This window comes from Vanellus vanellus (assembly GCF_965231255.1).
Source record: "Vanellus vanellus genome assembly, chromosome: 6".
Taxonomy (NCBI): Eukaryota; Metazoa; Chordata; class Aves; order Charadriiformes; family Charadriidae; genus Vanellus; species Vanellus vanellus.
Window position 1 is genome coordinate 441,597 of NC_138911.1, and position 21,094 is coordinate 462,690.

General features: G+C 52.8%; 1 protein-coding gene across 1 annotated transcript in view; it reads left to right on the top strand.

Annotated features, from left to right (window-relative positions):
• RMDN3 (regulator of microtubule dynamics 3) overlaps positions 1 to 17,254 on the top strand; it is a gene marked incomplete at its 5' end in the record, with an annotated part of 31,757 nt that extends 14,503 nt beyond the window's left edge. Inside the window, 6 exons of the mRNA XM_082485009.1 lie at positions 7,950 to 8,025; positions 8,842 to 8,919; positions 11,141 to 11,239; positions 13,140 to 13,193; positions 15,264 to 15,356; positions 16,906 to 17,254. Coding sequence (XP_082341135.1) covers positions 7,950 to 8,025; positions 8,842 to 8,919; positions 11,141 to 11,239; positions 13,140 to 13,193; positions 15,264 to 15,356; positions 16,906 to 16,959 — 454 coding nt within the window. The 3' untranslated portion in view covers positions 16,960 to 17,254. The remainder of the gene's footprint in view (positions 1 to 7,949; positions 8,026 to 8,841; positions 8,920 to 11,140; positions 11,240 to 13,139; positions 13,194 to 15,263; positions 15,357 to 16,905) is intronic.
• Positions 17,255 to 21,094: the final 3,840 nt, after the last annotated feature.

Sequence of the window (21,094 nt, forward strand, 5' to 3'; positions counted from 1 at the left end):
CCCTTCATGGATTGCTGCCCAGATCGGGCCAATGTTGAATCACAGAGTTTCAGAGTTGGAAGGGACCTCCAGAGACCATCCAGCCCCACTCCCCTGCCAAAGCAGGATTGCCCGGAGCACATCACTCAGGACTGCATCCAGGCGGGTCTTGAACATCTCCAGAGAAGGGGACTCCCCCCCCTCCCTGGGCAGCCTGGGCCGGTGCTCTGTCACAGCTACGGCTGGGTCTACGAGCCGAGCGTTTCCCGCTCGGCGGGTGGGTTACGCGGGGAAGGTACCGACGGCATGGGGCAGGGCAGGAGCAACTCTAGCGACTGGGAATAGGCCTTAGGAGATATTGCGGAACTTAAAGGAGGAAAACCAGCGTGCAGCCAGAGCCGCCTGATAGCATCCCCCTGCCTCAGGAGGGTCCCTCCCGTCGCCAGCGGTGTCGGGACCCTGGAACGTCTCCGTGTCCCAAGCCACGGAGCCTGGGAGTGGGAATGCTGGAGAGGAGCCAAGCAGGAGAAAGCACTGAAAAGCATGAGCGGGGACGAAAGAAATCTCGGCAGGGATCAATATTCCCTCCTTCTCTGGAGAACAGGGAGGTAACGACTAAATTTAGAGTCTCTGGGTTGCTTTTGATTTGTTTAGGCGTAAAGAAAAGAGAAGTTCTGAGAGCTGAGATCTTAAGAGTGTGCGTATGTCAGTAGAAAGCTCTCACAGCACAGGAGATAATGCTGCAGATGTGGAAAACAACTCATGCGCTACAAAAGGCTTCATTTTGCAGCTCTTCTCCTCGGTGTTGATGGAGGTGACGCCTTCCTTGGAAGCACTAGTAGTTCCTGTGGTTTTTTTTCATAGTTTGGACATCTTGCCCAGGTATGTCCAGGCTCTCTGCTGGTGGCTCTTGGAGGACAGCTGAAACTTCACGGCTTCTGAGTAGAACCAGAAGTTTAAGCATGAGGTCACTCCATTAAAATTGTATGTTCTACACAATGAATACCATTTGTATCTTCTGACTTCACTGGGGATGAATACATTTTGTTCTGCAAAGAGAACACATGTGGTCCTTTCCTACCACCTCCTGGGGCAGACGAGAGATCTTCCGCAGATAAAACCAACATAGAAACTGAACAGAATTAAAGACACATTCTGTGTCCCAGCCGGGGTAGCTAATGAAGATTTTAACTTTTTGGGGGTGGAGGAAAGCTGGATTTCAGTGCGGGTAGGGAAGAGGATACTTCAGCCGCTCTCTTCTGTGGCAGTCATTTGAATTTTGACTTGAATCACTAACGAAAATTACCTTTGCTTTTAGCTGTGTGCCTGAGCAAAGTCCTTACTAGCTGACACCGAGCGTAACGTGCCGGCACTCTGGGAACCCGAGTGTGGTCATAGGACTGGGAGTTAAGTGCGAAACGGAGCGCTGACCTGGAAGCGTGTTTGGTCTCTAGTGTGTAAGGAGCCACGAACGCCGGGTGGGGAGGGACCTCCGGAAAGTCACCTCGCTCATCCCCTTGCAGCGGTGCCTGCCAGCTGCACCCAGACTGTCCCGGAGCCCTCCAGACCTCTCGTGATGGGCCTCGTGCTGTCCCCGTCTCTCCCCTTTCTCCTGCTTTATCAAGAAGTGCATTTAATTATATGAATATTATATATATATATATATATAAAACCGTATGGGTTTGTCCTGATGGCAGCCTAAGCTTTGCTTTTACTTCTGTCCTCTCTAGACATGGAGAAAAGTTTAACGCGAGGAACTATTTGTAAGAGAACAGGATAGTTGTTGTATTCATCCAATGTTTTGAAAGAAAGCAGAACCTACTTGTCACAACCTTTTAGTGCGGTGGTGTTCTGCAGACCTCTTATTCTCATTGCTGTCTTATGGACTCTATCCAGCTCGTCCTTTTTTTTTTTTTTTTTTTCTTTTTAATTTATTACTCAAAAATTGCATGTCGGGCTTTAGCTGAGGCTGGCTAGTACAGCAGCATATTATGGCCTAGGGCTGCTTAGGATGTACTACTGTAACCTTTAAATTTGATTCTCTGCAGCCACCCCCCCACTAATTGGTGAATTTTCTAGCATATGCTGGGCTGCAGCCTACTTAAATGTGATCTCTACTATATTACCCAACTCAATGGAGTTATTTAATAGCATCACTGTTGCTGTCAGGGATTTCTTTTTTTTTTTGCTGCTCCATTCAACGTCCGTTCGTTCACAGTAATTTACAAAGAACAGTTAATTGTGGAAAAACTAGGGTAAGGGAGACTCGGGTGATTTACTCGCTCCAAACCAAAGTCCTGTTCTTTCTGATGGGTACTTTTCCAACCAGATTAGACAGACCTCCAGCGGTGAACCTCCCACGTTCACCCTTCGGCGTTGTGCCCGTTACAGCTGTGCCGTGTTTCCTTTGTCTGCTGACGGGAATTTCACAAAAAGGATGCTAGCGATCCCGAAACTTAATGTACATCGCTCTGTCTTTTTCATCCTCGTTCGTTTCTCTAAAAGCAGGAGATTTAGGTTATTTTGATATTTTATTCTCGTCTCTCTTACTGGCAAGACCGAGAATTGAGGTTGCTAGCAACTTCTGCGTCCCATCTCTTGCTAAGGCATTGCGGCTGCGTTAACCACCAACACCTCGTTGATAGCGGCTGGTGCGAAGCACAGAAATTAAAGACGACCCCAAGCGTCGGAGCAGATTTTCTCTCTCTACCTGGAACAGAGTTTGAGCGATCGTCTGAATTCAGCCTGAGATTCCGAGGGCTGCACTGCTCTGTCTTCCAAGTTTGAGATATTCTGCCTCGAGCCCCTACGGTGGTGTAGGAATTGCTCGTTTGTGTGTGTTGGGCTCTTGCTTTCATCTTGGTCAAATCAAGTAGTCTTTGGAGCCGGTGGCCCTGGGGGGGTGAGGCTGTGCTGGCGCGGCAGCCTCGGCTGCGCCGGGAGCTCTGCCGGCACCGGCTGTGGAGGCTCAGAAGCAGCCCGCTGGGTGGCGTGTGGCTCAGCCGCCTTGCCCCTGGGCGCAGGGATTGCAAATGGGCAAGAAAGCTGAAATTCATTAATAACCTCCCAGTTTGAGAGCGAGTACGATCCGTGCCTTCAGCCCAGCGCCCTGCCTGCGGGATTTGAGCTGCCATTCCCTACAGCCGTCGCCTCCCGATCCGACTCGGAGTCCTTCTCTGGCAGCAGGAGGCAGGCAGAACAAACGGGTACGGCTCTCCAAACCTCTCCTTTGCCAGCAGGAGGAGCTGCGGACCCGAGGGGTAGGTGTTTCTGGAGCCCCTTTCTCAGCCCGCGCTTGGCCGGGTGGTTTCCCTGCCTCAGCAGCCCCCGGGTGCGTGGGGGAGCGCGCCGGCCCCACCAGTTCGCTGCTCTTCTGCCCCCAGCCTTGGTTTACCTGGGCAGCAAACAGGCAGGGAGGGACAGGAAGAGTATTCTCTGAACTGGAGCCGACTGCAAAGGTCCCCCTGAGTTACAAGCTGTTCGTGTAACCGGTCCCGGGCACTGCAAGTGCTCTCTCGAGTGTTTCAGGATTTACAGTCGGTCATGCCCAGCGGCAGCAGTGCATCTCTGGGTCGGCTTTCCTCGCCCACGCTTGGCTTCAGCGGGATCCGCGGGAAGCCCGCTTGCTTGAAGGTGTGTGGGTTGCCAGGGCAGGCTTGTGAGGCGGTCCCTGCGGGCGCTGGGTGTTTCCGTACTTGGTGGCGCTTCTCAGTGTGTCGTGTAATTAATTAGTCTTGACGCTGCTGCCGTCGTTTGGAGCGTGGGGCGTTCTCCTGCAGACCGTGGGCTTCCCTGCCCGGTTGCGAGTCTTGTCTTCTCCCATCCTGCCGCTCTTCGTCCTCCCGGACCTGTGCGGCTGCGCCCGTTGCTTTATCGCTGGGTTTGCTTTCTTTTCTCTTTAGGGGAGTACATGCGGCTCAAGGCCGAGTCGTGCAAACTGTATTCTGTTTACTCTTCTTATGTAAAGCTAGAAATCTTGCCTCGGCGGAATTCCCAACCCAAGCTGTCTAGGAAATGTCCGGGGTGAAAAGAGGAGGAATAATTTAAGAAAAAAATAATAATTGCACTTCCAAATAATCCTTAATGTTAAGGAATCTTAAAACAACTCGCCTAAGCAGATCTGTGCCCGCCGGACAGCAGTTCAGGCTGTGGCTCTGGCAGCGGTGCCGCGTTTGATGTCTGGAGGAGGTGTGGGGTGGCTGATGGAGCGTGGGGCTGCGGCGGGCGCGGGAAAGGAAGGGGCTGTCCCCGCGGCCCCCCAGCGCTGGGGTGGCAGCTCCAGCTCGGGGCCGGTGGGAAGGAGCTGCTGTCGGTATTGGTGTGAGTCACAACCGCCACGAAGCCGATGTTCATCGCTTCAGGTTTTGTTGGGATCCCTTAGTGTGAAAATACACGTATAAAATTTTAATCCCCATGGAAAATTGAGAGCGACAGTAGAAAATTAGTGTTGCTTTGATCCAGAGCGTGATGTATTACGCTTACGTTTCCGGCATGCTAATGATCTGTCTCCTTCCCTTACTCAAGGGAAGAGACTAAGGCGTATCTACTCAGTGCGCAGGAAGGCAAAAAGCTGGTCGGACTCAGAAAACACTGGGGAAAACTTGTAAATTCTTTATCAAGATGTATATTCTGCAGCTCTGTTTTTCCAAATTATGTGCATGATTAGAAAGGGGCTTATTCTTCTCGCTTTTGTCTGACTCTGGGAACTGAAAGTTGAGCTCCGACAAGGACTCGTATCTCCTTGTCTGTGCCTCTCGCTTTACGAGCGGTGCTGCCTGCGTGGCGCCGCAGGGCTTCCGCAGGCTAGCCTTGACGCGGTGCGTTCGCTCTAGTGCCGACTCACTCATTCGTTGGGTGTTGCGATGAAAAATTAAATGCATGTGAAGCAAACCTTGATGTCAATGAAAGGGAAGAACTTGCATGTCCCGTGCTGCTGTCAGTGGTCAGACTTTGCTGTTTGACTCCTCTTCGGCGGTGTAGACCACACGCGCTCTCAGTAGCAGTGGGCTGCAAAACAGCTGCTTCTCCCCACTTCTTTCCCCTTCTCCGTTCATTCCCCTTGGCCTCCCCATCTCTTTTTAGCGTGCTGATTGCCTCGTGCAGAAGGGAGCCCGGGCACGCTCAGCTAGCGGCTGTCGGGCGCAGAGGAAGGCGGTAGGAGGTGGGTTTGGGTTTGGGTTTGGGTTGGCCAACCACCCCGGCCGTGGCGCTGGAGGTGCCGGGCTGCGCAGAGCTGTGGCTTGCGTGTCCAGAAGGCCGAAGTCCTGCCTCCCTGGGGGTCAGCCAGAGTGCAGCCTCCAAAACAAAGGTTCTTCAAAGCTGGATTTAAGCTGGAAGAACAGACGGTCTCTCATCTGGTCATATCTGCTTCCGCAGGGTTCATTTTCTAATAAATGGGGAAATCCGTACGGAGCTGAGATTCCTCTGGGAACGTGCAGTTTGACCAGTGTCAGCAGCTTAATGAGTCGTTCTGGTTAATTATTAGTCAAGTGATATCTTAATATAAGGGTTTGGTAACTGCTGAGGCATCAATTTGAACTGTGCTTCAGAGGTTACATATTGTTTACAGAAGACGAAAATCCCCTTCCCCAACTCATTATTTTTAATCTATCCCATTACTGCTCGTCAGTCCTCCTGCGGTGCAACAGTGCCGCGAGACATTCGTCCCGAGGCATTTCGCAGAAGGAACGAGAATAAATAGCTCCAAGAAGCCAAGCTAAACAAGCAGGAGGGAGAAGAGCAGAAAGCCATGGGGGCGCTGCCGGGAGAGGAAGGGAAGTCCTTGGGATGTGAAGACCTCCAGAGCCTAAAATCGCAGAACTTCAGTCTTGTGCGTGAGGATGACCAACAGAGAAGTTGTCCCGAGCAGCTGTGGCTGCCCCATCCCTGGAGATGCTCAAGGCCAGGCTGGACGGGGCTGGGAGCGACCTGGGCTGGGGGGAGGTGGCCCTGCCCGGGGCAGTGGCACTGGAGGAGCTTTGATGTCCCGTCCAACCCAAACCGTCATGTGATTCTACGGACGGGCGGGTGGCCCTGCGCCCGTGGGCACAAGCTGGAAGGGAAGGTCCATGCGGGGGCTTTGCCCAGCGAGGCTGGTTCGGGTAGAGGTGCCTTTTCCTGGCACTGCAGTGAAAATCCAGTTCAGGCAACTCTTACCATTTTTTTTTTTTTTTTTTTTATTTTTCTTAGTTTGTTTCATGACACGAAGATAGGACTGCTATTTACTGCTTGTTTTATATAACGTTTCACCAGACCGCTGGAAAATAAGTGGTGTTTATATTACTTGAGAGCTGCGTGTCGCACCACTTGACATCTCGGTGGCGGGGAGGTCTGGAGGGGCCTCGGAGGGGCTCGGTGGGCTTCCCCTGGGAAGGACGGGGCCGTATAAAGGAGGGTTTCAGCTGCCGTGTCCAAAAGGCGCGGTGTCCCCCTGCTTTGCTGCAGAACCGTAAACCCGACCTCGTTATTTGTACTGCCTGCCCGGGTACTGGGGAGCCGACCAGCGCGGCTGTAGGAGCCGTAGCCTGGCGGGGCCCTCTACACCAGGCAGGGCTGCGGACTGCGCGCCTCGCTGTAGAGGACTGCTTTCTCTCGTGATCTTACAAAATAAACCTTTTATTGGCTTCTGTTTCTAAACCCTGGTCGGGTTGTGGTCAGGGATATTTGGCACCGGCGGATGTTTGTTGTGGCACGAAGTGGGGGAGGTCAGAAAAGCAAGAACATTAATGTGTTAAAGCGATGAGATTTAATGACAAAACTGTAAACATCCGGGAAACGCAACTGCTTGGTGTTGTAACTTAGGCACTGAAAACTGGGCTCAGGCAGGAGCGACGGGGTGTGAGAGGCTCTGTGGGTTTCTGGGTGACACCGAAGAAAGCGCCCTTGGCGGTTGGAACGCCGCCTGGCGGATTCCTGCCCGCGCTACCGCGTGGCAGGAGGGGACGCGGCATCCAGCAGCGCTGCCGTGCCGCTGGAGAGAAGGAAACCTCAGGGGAGGTTCACTTGCGCCTTTCCTCTTTTGCAGCTTTATTTTTTTCTTGAAAGAACGAGGCTTGTGGTGTTCGTTTGTCCATCCGTCCCACCTCACCCTTTGGGAGCCGGGCTCCGGGAAGCGGGGGCAGCGCTGCCCTTCCCGCAGCCCTCGCCCAAGCGGGGTGGCCGCGGCCAAAGGCCCCACCGGCGCGGCCGAAACCCCCCTTCGCGTGCGGCACTGGGCAGCGCTGCCCTTGCTCACCGCTGCGGCTTGCGACACAGGGAGGGAAGGAGGGCTGGAGCCGCTGCGCCGCGCGGGGGGAGGCGGGAGGGCGCAAACCCACGGGTCCTTAACCTGCCGAAACTTTCACAGCTCGTGAAATAACTGCTTTTGCTACGTACTGTGCTGCTCGCGGTCAAAATTTACTGTCTCTTAACTAGAGAAAACTCAATGGCTTTGCACCTGCACCACTGAAAGCGTGTTCTCTTGTTTCCCCTGCGGGCTGCAGGATGGAGGTAGGTTTTCGCAATATTCTCCCTCGAAGTAGACAGCCGCTGGGCTGTGGGTTGGGTGGTGCCTATGGAAGATGGCCGCGCACCTTAGTTAATTAGAGCTTTTCGTAGTTCTGGCGCTCGCTGCTGTAGTGTTCGCTCCTCGTTGCGCCGTGTTTTGCCACAGCCTTGTCGCTGAGCGAAGAAATTCAGGGGGCAGAGGTGTTTCTGTAGGAGGGCTTTCCGGCCATCAGTGCAGCGAGCTTTCCTGTCTGCTGACTTGCCACCGTCCTGCAAGCCAATGCCGCCTTCCACCTGGCGTCTTTGCTGTCTGTGTCTCTTCCCCGTCAGAGGTGCCTAGTATTCCTTGTTTTCCCCAGTAAGTTGTGAAGCTTTAATGTGCGCATATATATATAAATATATGTATCTTCCTTCTGAAAATATCTGTAGACTGTAAATGTGTATTTAGAACGGTTTGATCTCATGCAGATGTCTCCTCTGCGTAGGTACGCTGTTCTTTGTGGGCAGTTGTCGGAACATGAGAGTATTCAGAAGCGCATCCAAACCGGGTATGTTTTTAAGGTGAGTAGAAAGGACGTGCTGGTGTTTGTGTAAGTATTGAACAATGCTCATTTCTACAGCGGTAAGTTGGGAAAGCGGGCTCCAGCTCTTCTTAGGGACCACCAGGTCTCAAAGAGACGCTACGAGTGGGCGGTTTGGGCTGAGGAAGGTGATTCCAGCGACGTGTGATGAGGGTGACCGGTCTGGCTCTGCGCTTTCGCACACTATAATCTCAGAAAAAAAGAAGAGTCTTGCAAATGAAGTGTATGTATATGATGAGGCTGAGAACTTGAAACGTGAAATTACCATGTGGTAATAAGATACAGCACCACCTCTTCCTCGGTAGCTGCCTGCGAGCGTGCTTGCACCCTCCCGTAAATGCAAAGCAGTTATTTTTCAAAGAGGATTTAATCTGCCTCAGATGCCTTTATCTGCCTTTCTCCCGCAGCGGGGATGCGGGGGGGTAAGAGGGTGCCCCTGGAAGAGTTACTGCGGAACAGGCCGCGTGGAATCACTGCCTGTCGGCCGTTGACATGACTACCGAGTTGGTTATGGCAAAGCTCTGAAAAGGTGGTAGAATAAAATGAAGAGCAGCTTCATTTTTGTGTGTGTCGTAATTGACAGAATTCTTCTCTCTGAGGCTGATGAAATGCCGGTTTGACATGTTCACTGAAAGCATTTCAAGAAAATTTGGAATCTCTTTGTAGCTGTAATTTTATTGATCGCTGACACTTAAATTGTGGACCTCTTCCTTTCCGCATTTGCTCATCTGCTTTTGTGGCTACTGTATTTGCTTATAACAAAAACGTAACGTGTGTTGGTGATGATTCTCCATAGGAACACATCGATAAAGCGATTGAGCTGAAACCAGAGGATCCAAAGTCTTACTACCTTTTGGGCAGGTGGTGTTACCAGGTAAAACAGTTTATTACTACTTATTGCTGTTTCTCCCTCCTTGGAGTTTAATTCCCCATTTGAGTGAACGATGGGTGGATTCAAACCAGCAGCCATAAGGGTGAGGGCGCTCTTTCGTTGCTGAACTCAGATATTGTATCAGAAAGTACAGGTATGGGAACATCCTCGTTGCTTGAAGTAGTTTAAAAGTTGCGCTTGGGTGGGATCTAGCAGCTCTTCATTTCAGTCCCGAAACAGCGCTGAGAAAAACACTCCGCTGAGGAGTACTATAAATGCATCGCGTATCAGAAACCTCTTAGGATGTAAAAGCTCACGCTCGTGTACGTGGGGCTCCGCACTGCCTCTGTAAAAGCAGTAGCGAAACTGTTGTCTGCCGGGACACAGGGGCTCATCTGGAATCTCGGCTCTCCAGCTAAGTTGTTTTCCTCACCGCACTGGAGGGGTCTCGGGCAGTCCCTCTCCCTCTTGGCTGCCTCCCATTACACCTAAAATGTATACTGTCGTACTGGTGTTACCGCTCAAAGCACTAGATTTTAAGCGGTCCAGGTTTTTAACAAGAGTTTGTGTAAGCCCGTAACGGGAGCGGGAGTAGAGGAGTGGTGAGCCGGTGACGGGGCCAACGCTGGCCGCGCTCACCGCCGGCGCGCTGCGCTCTGCCAACCGCCCGAGGCCAGCAGAAGGTAGAGAAGGGTTTGTGGCATTGACGACACACTGAAGTTTTTAAAAGACTGAAGGTGCCGTTCCGTATGGGCGATGTCATGTGCCCTCGCTATTGGAATACTTTTCTCCTCGAATCGGCGAAACGCTTCAGGAGTCCCTGGTGTACCTCTGCGATGGGGTAAAACCTGCTGGGGTTTTTGCCGTTCCGTTTATCTATTGCCACGCTTCTGGTCTTCATTTTTCCCCTGCTTTTTGCCTCTTTCCCAGAGGGAAGCTCTTGGCTGAACTGCTCTGGACTGGAGCTCAGAAGGCTTTGGGGCTCCGGACTTAGTTTTTCAGTCACTGCAGGCGGCACGGGAGGCGAGGTGGCGCGGAACAGCTGAAGGGAAGCGCTAGCTGCAAACTAGCTTACCCTTCCCCGTGCTTTACTCAGTGAAAACAAACTACCTTCAGTCCTTTAAGCGCATATGGATGTGATCAAGGACACTTCGGGGCTGGCAAGAGCTTCTGCACACAGTATATCTGTATAATCTTTCGCATGTGTTTCCTCTGCCCTCGCGACACAACGCATTGGAGGTATTGGAAGCAGCGTGCCGGCTGCTCTGCGTTTCTTGACAGGGAAAAGCTTGGCGTCGAATACCATAAATCAGATTTAGTGCCTATAAAAAGAAATAAGAGTTTGCCGTAACTATCTACTCTTCAGTTTATACAATTTGAAAGCTCTTTGCTGCTGTCAGAAAGGAAGTCGCACTGCGGAGATTGTAGCTGAGCTAATTGACAGCAGTAATTACAGAGGAGCAGTGAGCTAAGCTCGTGGAAGCTCCGAGCTCTTGATTCTGTCGTGGGCCTCCTATGCAGCCTTGCTGCCCTTGGACCTGCCGGAGCTGGGAAACACAAACAGTTATATATAGAAATACCTTAGCGCTCTTGCTATTCAGCGTTACAACAATTATACAGTATTGAACCGAGAAGCTGTTATCGGGAGTTACGGTCCTACGCATCCTTTCCCCCATTGAAATGTCAGGGTGTTTCTTAGGGAGGAGCTGGGAGCAGGAGATTTCATTAAAAAGTTATAATAACTACCTACTTCCCAAAATGTGACTATCTGTCGGTGGGAGGGCTTTGCCCTGCCCCTCTCGAGGACAGAGGGGTGAGAACACGTTCTCGTCCAAGGTTTGAGCTGGGAGAGGGGGGGCTCCGCCTGTGCGGGTGCTCCGCTGGGTGGGTGGGACGTGCCGGGGGCCGGTGGGGTGGCAGTGCGGCAGGTTGGGGTTTTGCCCCCGCGCCCACGGCGTTCAGGTGCAGGGAGAAATGTGGCTTAGGGCGTTAGGCGTGGGGCGGCTGACGCGGGGAACGGCAAAAGCTGACCCGGGACGAGGAAGAGCAAATTGGGTTTCACTCTGTGGCCATGCTTGGAGACTGCTCCAGAATCTGCCAACGCTTTGGCGTTCTCCCAGGGGCACGAGCCAGCTGCATGGAACTGGGCCCTTCCTCGCCTGCGTGCTTCTGCGTGTGCAGTGTCTCTACTGGGTTCGACAGTTCCATCCCTCTGTCTCTGCAGGTTTCCCACCTGGGATGGCTTGAAAAGAAGACGGCTTCTGCTTTGTTTGAAGCCCCTCCGACGGCCACTGTCCAGGACGCGCTGCAAAACTTCTTACGGGTAATGCAATCTGAGAAGGGAGTCGCTAACCTGACAGATGCCATCACGAGCCTGGAGTTGGAGTACTTGTGCTCTGCTGAAAGCCCTCGCTCCACACGTGCTCCGTGATGCATCCGCGTTGAGTAGAACCTGTGGAAGAAAAGCCGGCGAAAGCAAAAACGCCGTTATACAATAGCCAGCTGGAAGGACACTATTTTGAAGACCTCAGAACTAGACCCAAAGTGTTCAGAATTGGTTTTCAGGGGTTTGGGTTTCCTTTTCAAAGCCTCATAGTGGAGCGGTTCGTTGCTCGATCCTAAATGCACACGGTCTGTGCCCTTACAGGCTCTGTAAGATCTGATGGAGCTCGTCCCTGGGAGCGCTCGCGTAGATACGCGTAACGTTCTGTCATTCGGATTTCTCTCAGAATAGTGTATTAAAAGGCTGTCTCATTAGGTCAAACGAATCCAACGGAGACTTTTGAAGACGACTCCTTCAAGGTTTCAGGGCCACGTTGCTTCTGTATTTCTTGAAAGACATTCTTAGGAGTACTTCCTAGGGTGTGGGAGCCCTACCCTCCGAACGGCTCTTCTTTTTTGTCCTCCTGTTGATGAAAACGAGTTTAGGCCGTGGCCCGAGTCGCATTTTTGAGCCTGTAGCTCCTGTTGCAAGGGTCTGCGCAAGACGAATGAGTTAATGGCTTTGGCTGTGCCAGTGAGAGCTGCTCTGAAGCCCCTCTGATGAAGTGTTACAGAAACAGGTTGCCACACTGATAGCCCGGCACTTGGTAACTCTCCAGTTGGGCCGGCGGTTCTGCGGGGTGTCAGGGCGTAGCGTACCTCTTCCTGTTTCTTACAGATTTGCCGAAACGCAGTTGTTGGAGAGGGAATTTGTGCCAGGATCTGCCCTAGGCAATATACTCTCCAGCCAAAGCGGTTAAATCCTTTCAGAGAGGAGTTTGAGGCGCGGTGTTTCCTTTCTTTCCCTTGGAGAGAAAAGGGGGCTGTGCCTTGTGCTGCCGGCGGGAGGGGGGCTGGGCTTTGCAGCAGCAGCGCGCGGTGCTCTGGGCTGTAGCTCCCGACGTATACGGGGAGAACTTTTAAGAGCAGACAAGAGCATCCCTCTGGGAGGTGATAGCGCCCTGAAGAAGTGTGCGCAGCAGAGTCCGCTTCGGCCGGGGCTGGCACGCCTCGGGGGAGGGGAGAGCTGCCGCACATCGCGGCTCTGCGGCAGCCCCGCGCCGAACCGGGGCCAAGGCCGGCCAACGGGATTAAGAGGACCAACGGTGACTGTCGTGTGCTCTCGGTGCTTCCTCCGAGGTGTGGGCTCGGGCAGCCCGGGAGAGCGCGACGGGGAGTTAGTGCAGACGGGGTACGGGTCGAGCCAAGGGTTCGCAGTGGGAACGCGCTGGAGCGGAGCTGTGTGGAGCGGGACGGCGGTCACGGAGGTGGCGGGAAGAAGGCAGAAGGTAGCTAGGAAGCAGGGAATTGGGAGCTGGAAAGGAGAAGACAAAAACTGGGGGGAAGATTCCTGAGGTTTGGCACCAGCGCGTTGGGGAGAAGCCCGAGTGGACGAGACGGAAGGGGCAAAGAGGTTAAAGTAGTGCCCGCGCGTGTGCGGGAGCGGAGGTCGGGCTGGTTCTGAGCCTCCACGGCACACGCTGGCGGAGGGCACAAGCGTTGTGCATCGAGTCACAGGCACTGTGTAACAATCTGAGGCCGTTCCTGACCCCGCCAGGCGAACCCGGGCAAAATTCTTGCGCTGCTCTGTGTATTTACAAAAGTAGGGTTTAGTCGTCTGTTTTTTTTCTTTTCTTTTTTAAGGGGTGCGGCAAGCCCGATGTAAGCACTGGCTGTGTCCTTTGCCTCTCCTAATGTCTGCTTTTCGCTGCCTGTCCTGCCCTCCCCTCTGTTCGTTGTAGGTTGAGGAACTGAGCCCGGGATTTTCCAAAGCTGGAAGAGTATACATCGCCAAGGTAACCGGCCAATTGTTGCTTTCTTTAGTTCACTCATGTGCTTCTAGGATAAGAAATATTTGTATTAAAAAAACTATCTTTGGCCCTAAAGTGCTAAGCACGTGTAAATGACTCCAGCCGGGAGCAAGGTTTTATAAGACGATAACGTTTCTAAAAAAGGCCAAATCACCTCGTGCAGAGGCATTAAAATTCAGAGAGGGTTTTGCCTTTGAGTCACGCAGTGCAGCATCCCGCTTGGCTTTTAACGGATCAAATTCTATATGAAGCGCATTGGTGCCTCGTGAGCCACAGGCTGGAGGTTTAATCCCACCACCACCACCACCACCACCACCGTGGGTTTCTGTGGTGTGGACAGAAAGAGACTCCCGGGGAAAAGTAAAGGATAGAGTATGTCTCTCTCTTACCGCTACAGATGGGAGTCTTGAGCAGTGATTAAATACGCGCCGGGTGCCTGGAGCTGGAGCTCCAAAGATCTCTTTGTTTGCATTGAGGGGAATAGTTTGCCTTGAACTCTTAAATGTTAACGTTGCTGCTCGATTCCTGCAATCTCCAGTTGGAGTCTAGAAATATTTAAAGCCCCGATAGCTCTAGAAATACCAGCCAGAGTGGGCATAGCAAAGAGTAGCTGTAGTCATTCTCTGTGAAACTCCTGAATTCCCAGTTGTCCCAAAGAACGTGAATTTTATCAGGGCAGCGTGCAAGTCGTAGGACCGGCTTGGTCTGGAGCGCGTTACTGCTGGAACCTAGGTGCAGAATTCACTTCACCATAAGCATCTCGTAGAAATTTGGGTTTCATTGTGTGTAATCTACGTGGGCTGGTATGTTTTTATTGGCTAATAGTTCACCAGCCCTCTGGCAGATGTGATTGGGCTTCAGAAAGACTCCGCAAACACAAATTAGCATAAAAGGTTAATAGCACCGCTCGTATCCATTTGATTTTGGGTTGGGGTTTTTGCCCTAATCTCAGGCTCTGGCGCTTTGGATCACAGCCTTTATCACAAAATTTTAAAAGTGCAATGGGTGTCTAATTATTCAGAAGGAGATGGTGCTCTGATGGGTCAAACTTCAAAGAAAAGACGAACTGTGTGTTCCAGTCATCTTCTGGCGTTTCTGAGCGGCGGGCGGGGACGCAGAGTTTTTCAGGGCTTTGAGGATGTCCGTGACTTTGTCCGTTTTGAATTCGCCAAATGCGGGATTTGACAGCGCTCGCAGCAGAACAGGTAGTTCTCTGTCAGAACTACCCCAGGACGCAGGGAAGTCGCCAAAGTACAGACACGCACGTGCCGCCCAGTGACGTTTCAGTCTGAAGTGATACGATGGCCCCGCAGGGGTTGAGCTGTGGTCCTTATCCTAACCCAATGTCGGCTTTTTGTGGCAATTGCAACACTGATTACCTGCATTGCTGATGGTCGTTGGGTTTCGTTTGTTTTTTTTTAAACAACCGCTTCCTTTTGCCATGCTTATTTCATGGTCCCCAGTGCCGCCGTGACTCTCGAGGCACCGAAAACCTTCCTGTCACATTGAGGGGTGACTCTTCCTCTGCTCTTGGAGAAGAGTGGGCGATGAAGAGTATTTCACGGCTATTGTGAGACCTGAGAGACCTGTAAATATTAGATGTCGCGGCGCTTGAAGTTGAAGCTCATTTTTAACAGCGTGGGGAACGTAAGCTTCGTAAGGCGACGTGCTCTCAGGATAGAGGTTTTACAGTGAAAGCGGCGTGCGGAATAGCGGCTGAGGGGAAATAAAAATAGAGCTTCGAAAGCGATGAAAATCACGGGGACACCTTGAAATCTCCAATTAAAGAAGCAGTCCCCTTGCCCAAAACAAAAGGACAAAAAAGGAAACCTACTGTTCTGTCATGTGAGGGCGACGGTAACGCGTAGTGAATGGAGGTGCTGTGGGGAGTGTCAGAAGCCTGAGACTATACCGTGCCGGTGGCTAAGAGGCAGACACGGCTCCCTCTACCAGTTGCCAGGGGCCGTAATTGCTCACTTACGTTTGCTGCCTGGTTGTTTTTTTTTTTTTTTCCCCCCTTTAACTCTTCTCACGTTGTCATTTTTTTCTCCGCAGTGCTACAGGGACATGGGGAACAGCTCCGCGGCTGCTCTCTGGGTGGACCTTGCCTCACAGCTGCCAGTCACTACGAGAGAGGTAGCGGTCTCCGTAAGCACACGTTGATGATGAGCAGAGATAAAACTCTTTTCCAAAAGATGTTCCAGCTTGCAGGCCCAGGTTTTAAAGTATTTTGTTCCTGAGCGCGGACTCTTTTCTTCTCTTGGGCCCCTTAAGCCGAGTGGTTGTCCCGGGGCTGGCGCAGTGCCCGTTGCCCCCGTGGCTTTGGGGGAGCCGCCGACGGAGCTCTCCGGGTGCCGTCGGCTCCTGAGCCCCCCCCAGGCTGGAGCCCCCTGGGCTGAGCCGCTCGGGAGTTTGTGTGTGCTGCCCGGCATCTTTGGGTTTAACATCTAGCACGTTCCAGCTCTTCTGTCCCTCTTGGAGGGTTTTGGGGAGCGGGCTGTGCTGCCTTCCAGAGCCTGCCGTGCGGCAGCGCTGCCCGGCCGGGACCTCTTCTGCACTCTCCTCTTCCTTTGCACTTCTCCCGTTACGCGGACACTGTCGAGAAAGTGCCTTCAAATTACTGCCGGTTAGAAACTGAGTGGAAACACGGCAGCTTTTAAGTATTAATCTGACGTTGTTTGCGTCATCATGAGAAGCGCAAGGGAGGGCATGCGAGCACCGTCCTCCCGACCGTACGGCTTCAGCCTCGGTCGGACGGAGCGAACGAACGCTGGGGGTGGAAGGCGGAGTTCTGGGGACACGCGGCCTCTTCAGGCCGATAGCTTTTGAGGCCGTAGTTAGTTTTTTAGGTTGCTGTGGCGAAAGCATTTGTGCCGAGGCTCAAACCCCAAGCGGGCAGGAGGCCTCGGCGAGCCGCCTGGCCGGGAGCTGGCTCGCCCGTGCTACCGCCTGCAGGGCACTGCCCGGTACTGCACAAGCCACCGGGCCACCACCTGCGGCCACGGCCGGCCAGACCAGGGACGGGGCCAAGGCGGCTCCCTTCTCGCAGGGGGGATGGCCTAGCTCTGCCTCGGCAGGAGCTCCCTCGCCCCACGCTGTCTCTCTGGACAGCGGCGGGATGGTAGGTCCGATGAAGAGAAAGAGGCCTTTTTTCCAAAAGAACGAGAAATATACGTGCCGGAGGCGTAAGAGTTCAGTCAGAGAGGCACGGAGTTTTTCAGGAGAGACCGGGAGAGTCATGAACAGTTAATTCTCTCTCCTGCTCTGAAATTAAGAGGGAGTCGAGTGAGGAAGCCAACGCTTAAGTGGCTTCGGCTCAGTCTTTGCAAATGTTAGTTCTCGTCATCAATCAGACGATTTCCATCACGCCGAGAAGGGAAAACAAAGGCGTTCATCCAGACTACGGGAGTCGGCGAGGGAGCGGAGGTTTGGATCCTGCTGTCCTGCTTGTCAGTGCTCGCCTCTCAAAAGGAAACGCGAGAGAAACTCTCTTTGATACTTGGAAATCTTAAATAGGCTTAAAAAGACAGTAGTGTCGAGAGGGAGGTACAGAGGAGGGGGAAAAAAAAAGGCATTAGGAGGAAAAATGTGAGGCTGGGATATGCTTAAAGCCTGGTGTGGGTTTGGGGAGAAAAGGGAAATTTTCAGTTGTTTCAATTAGGCTGTGTATTTATCTGTTCTCTTATTGCATTCCCAGGATGCGGAGAGCGAGAGAGAACTTGAAGAGATGCGGTCAGTCTGGCAAGAATAAATACATAAAGGCCCATTCCGCTTGACACTGCGCAGACAGTGAAATTCCAGCTGAAGGGGTTTCGCGATCCTGACAGCTTTGATTGCACTTCATGGATGAGCCACAAGAGTTTACAGGAAAAAACGCGCGGCAGTCTCGTCAGCACATCCAGGAAAAGATCTTGGTGGGATTTAATCGGATAAAATGTTGTGTTATTTTCCTACTTACAGCGCTGCAGATGTTTGATTTTTAAAATTCCTAAAAGATGTCAAATTCCTAAAAACGGAGGGGGGAGGCTGTATAGGTAGAATTTGTGATACGAAAAATACTCGTGATTGTATATATATCATAGGTATATGTGAGATACATACTTTGTGATATAAAAATACGTACCTGTTTATATCTACAGGTATATCTTTTCTATGGCAAGCTCTGCCTGTCTGTCAGCCGCAGCGTGGGGCTGCTCAGCTCTCTCCGCTCAGTCCTGAGCAACTCTTCGGCCAATGTGTTTTTCAGATTCACTGTTTTCTCTTTTCCTTAATAATATGTGTGAATGGAATCAGTTGAAGCAACTGATGACGCGCCTTTCGGAGATGTTCAGGTGAGGTGGAATTCCGAGCCGCGGTGCCGGGAGGCCGGAGGGGGAGGCGAAGGCTGCCGTCGGCACACTTGGCAAGGTTTTTGCCATAGCCCGTCAGGTTTCGGCTGGCAGCTAACTCGGCGCTTCGTTTTTAGCCTTTGTTGTGCGTTGCCGTGTTGTGTCATCCTCGTGAAGCGTAGAGTGCAAGAGTCAAGCGTTCCCGAATCGCCTTCTCAGCCCCTTGCACATGTATATTCGACTGACGGGGTTTTACTTCGTGAACGTAATCCCGGAGGGGAAATGCAAACTCGAGCTTAAAAACTTCCCGTGTTAGAGATTTGACGCTTTTTACCTTTTTATTTTGTTTGTTTGTTTACCCAAATTAAACTCTCCCAAAACCTTGGTGCTGAGCTCAGCCCCCGACGTGCAGGCAAGCGTGCAGTTCGCTTGATTTGCTCGAAAGGATGGAAATCGATGCTTGTGAGCGGAGAAGCGAATGCCGCCGGGCTGGGGCTGATGCCCGTGTCTGCGCGGAGCCCCCGCGCGCTGGGCGGCCGCCCCAGCTCTAATTGCGGGGCTTTCTTGTGCTCTGTGGGTGACGTGTGCTCTGGGAGTTCTTCAGTTGAGCGATGCAGCTGCCCTTTCTGCTTAATGTGCCTTTGTCTTGTTTTGACTGTTTCCCAGTGGATGACTTTTTTTTTTTTTTTTTTTTCCTTCCCCCTTCTAAACATCCAGTCTTTAAATATTTGCACAAGTTTTTCAGCTATTTTCTTTGCGATTGCTTAAGCCGAGCTGGGAAATCCGCAACCGTGATATCCAAAAGATGACGATCAGCAACTTCATTCTTCCATGGAAGACTTGCGGGGTTGGGTTTTTTGGGTTTTTTTTTGTTTTTCGGGAGAGAAATGGTAATAGCTCTCCGAAGAGTCGTGCAGTTAGCTGTACTTGCGTTGCCGTTCCCTGCCAGCACGTCCCAGGGTGATATTCATCAGGAATGTTTGCTTTTTGGCATGTTGCTTAAGCGCTGCTGCCTTCCAAAAGCCAATGGTTTGGGCAGAGGCACTGAGGAGTGCGAAAAGGGAATATTCACGCTCCCGGCAGCCCACGGCTGTACTGACTGGCGGAGTCCTTCTGGCCGTCACCTGCTCTTCAGCTCGTGCAAACTTAACCTCTCGGAGGGGCCTTTGCCTTGTGTGTTTTCTGGAGATAACTTTCACTCTCTGCTTCCACCCATTGAAATTCTCCTTTTGATTTTTTTTTTGGGGGTGGCTGTTGCCAAACAACCCGGGGCTGTAGGCTTGGGGGGAAGTGTGCCGGTTTGCCGTCCGTCTGCTGCCTGGGCTTCTGCGCTGTGTCGGGTTCGAGTGTTTCATCCCGTTCGTGGCCGTTGAGTCGTTAACGAGGGCGATGCAGGAGGGAAGCGTTTTGCTAATTTGTTCGTTGCCAGGGCGCCGTGCGGGCTGGCAGCCCCCCTCCGGGCTGTGCACAGCGCTCCCGTGGAAAGGCAGCGCCGGGGCACCGGCTAAACGGCGTCTTCGGAAGCTGATACCCAAACCCTTTGGTGTTCTCACCCGTGGAAGCTGAAGCCCTTTTCCCTGGGGGAAGACCACAGCAGTTCTTCTCCTTTGGTGTTCATTCCCGGATGATTTCACACGGGTGCAGTCCCCAAACTCACTTTTTTTTTTTCTATTTTGGACCTCCGGTGGATGCTTTAAGTTTCCTGCGCATTCGATTGTCCACTTCACCTTGGTGGGCTGTTTTTTTTTTTGGTTGTTTTTTTTTTTTTTTTTTTTAAAAAGAGGGACTTCAGCACTGGCTTACAGAGCAGGGTCCGGCGCTGGGCAGCCGGCATGTCGCCCGTGGCCGGAGCGGAGAGGGGTCGGCGCTGCTCCCCCGCTGGGAAGGGTTCCCCGAGGGCAGCTCCTGCCCCAGCACTGGGCTGGGGGCTCCTCTCCAGCCCGTGGTGTGCTCCGGTCTGCTCTACCGGCTGGAAACTAATTAATGCCTCCCTAAGAGGGCGCTGATGGAACCCACAGACCCTCTCAAGTGCAGATGAGCGCTGTATTTTGCCGTTTTCAGTCCGATCCCCAGAAAGTTGTGACATAACTATCAAAAGAAGCTTTTTCGTCCTGGTTTTCCCTTTTCCTGGCTTGGTGCGAATAAGAACATGACTAATTAACATGGTTGAACTCTGCTGGCGTAGCTTGCCGGCTGGTGTGGCGGCGAGGCACGGCTGTGTAATAAACCCCTGCCCGATGGAGGAGGCTTGGCGATTCATGGGTTTGGAGCAATAAACCGCGGGGTCCTGTCCGGCTCCGGCGGTGCCGCCTGCCGGGGGGGCACACGCTCTGCAGACCCATCCCAGAGCACAATGTGAATTTCCCAAAGCCGCCCGCACTGAATGCGTTCCGGGACCACGAGAAATTAATTTGCCTGGTCTAATTGTGGTCCCACCCAGACGGGACATATCCCGGGGGGGGAGAGAGGAATTTCCTGGAGCTGCTCCTGTCTTTGTTGTGAAACGCGCCTACCTGTGGTTGAATTATGATACTAAAGAGTAACTGAAGCTGTTTAATTTATCCTCACTGTGCTGTTCCGTTTGAAATAAAGTATTTATAACGAAGGAGAAGGGGATCCTGCTCGGTCGCCCGTGTTGCTGGTGCTGTGTGCCCATATGCCCGCAGGTCTGGGACCCGGCGCCCTCGTACTGGTGTGGGCGGTGGCTGTGCCGAAGGCGATAGCGGATGACGGGAAAGTAAGGGACAGCGTTATTGTTCATACGTCACTGTTTCTATATAGAATAATGTGGGTTACACTTTGTATGTCAATACGACCACTACTGCTTATGTTTTTAAGATGCACCAAAGTAACACAGCCACGCGTTGGGGCGAGGGATGATGTACTCCGGGTGAAGCTGTTTGTAAATAAAGGTGGATAATGAGTTGTGACCGGTTGTGAGTACTCTGTGCTCAGCCTTCATCATCCTCACGGCTGTCGTCAGCCCCCGCAGGGCAGGAGCCGGGGAGGAGGTGCCGGTGGCTGCGGCTGCCCCGGGCTGCCGGGGCGTTCGCCCCTTCTCTTCCAGGTTACTCCGCAGAGAGAGCGAGTGGTAACGCCGACTGCGCTTCAGCGTTCCTCCAGCTGCGCCCGGTGGGAAGGAGGGTTTAGGCCACCTCACGGGGTAGGTAGGAGTGATTTGGGTTGTGTTAAATCACTTGCACGCTGGCGCACGGCGGTCCCCATATCCCCATCCTCGGGCAGAGGACGTGGGAGCGGTGCGCGTGGAAGAAGTCCTCTCTCAGGAGGTGGTGTGAGCACCACCGAGTGTCGCTCAGACGGCTTCGTCTGTCCCCGGTGCCGAGTTAGGGCTGTCTTTGGGGGGCAACTTCTCCGTAATCTCTGCCCTTTTATTTCCTGAAGGTGACACTGTGGCACCCTCCAGTGCAGTGGGTGACCTCGGGGAGAATTTTGGTCTTCCTGAGAAAAGGAGACGATAGGAAGAGTGTCCTGCCAAGGGCCGCTGCCTCGGAGGGGAGGGGGCCGCAGGGGCAGCAGATGGGGCTGTGCGGGAGATGT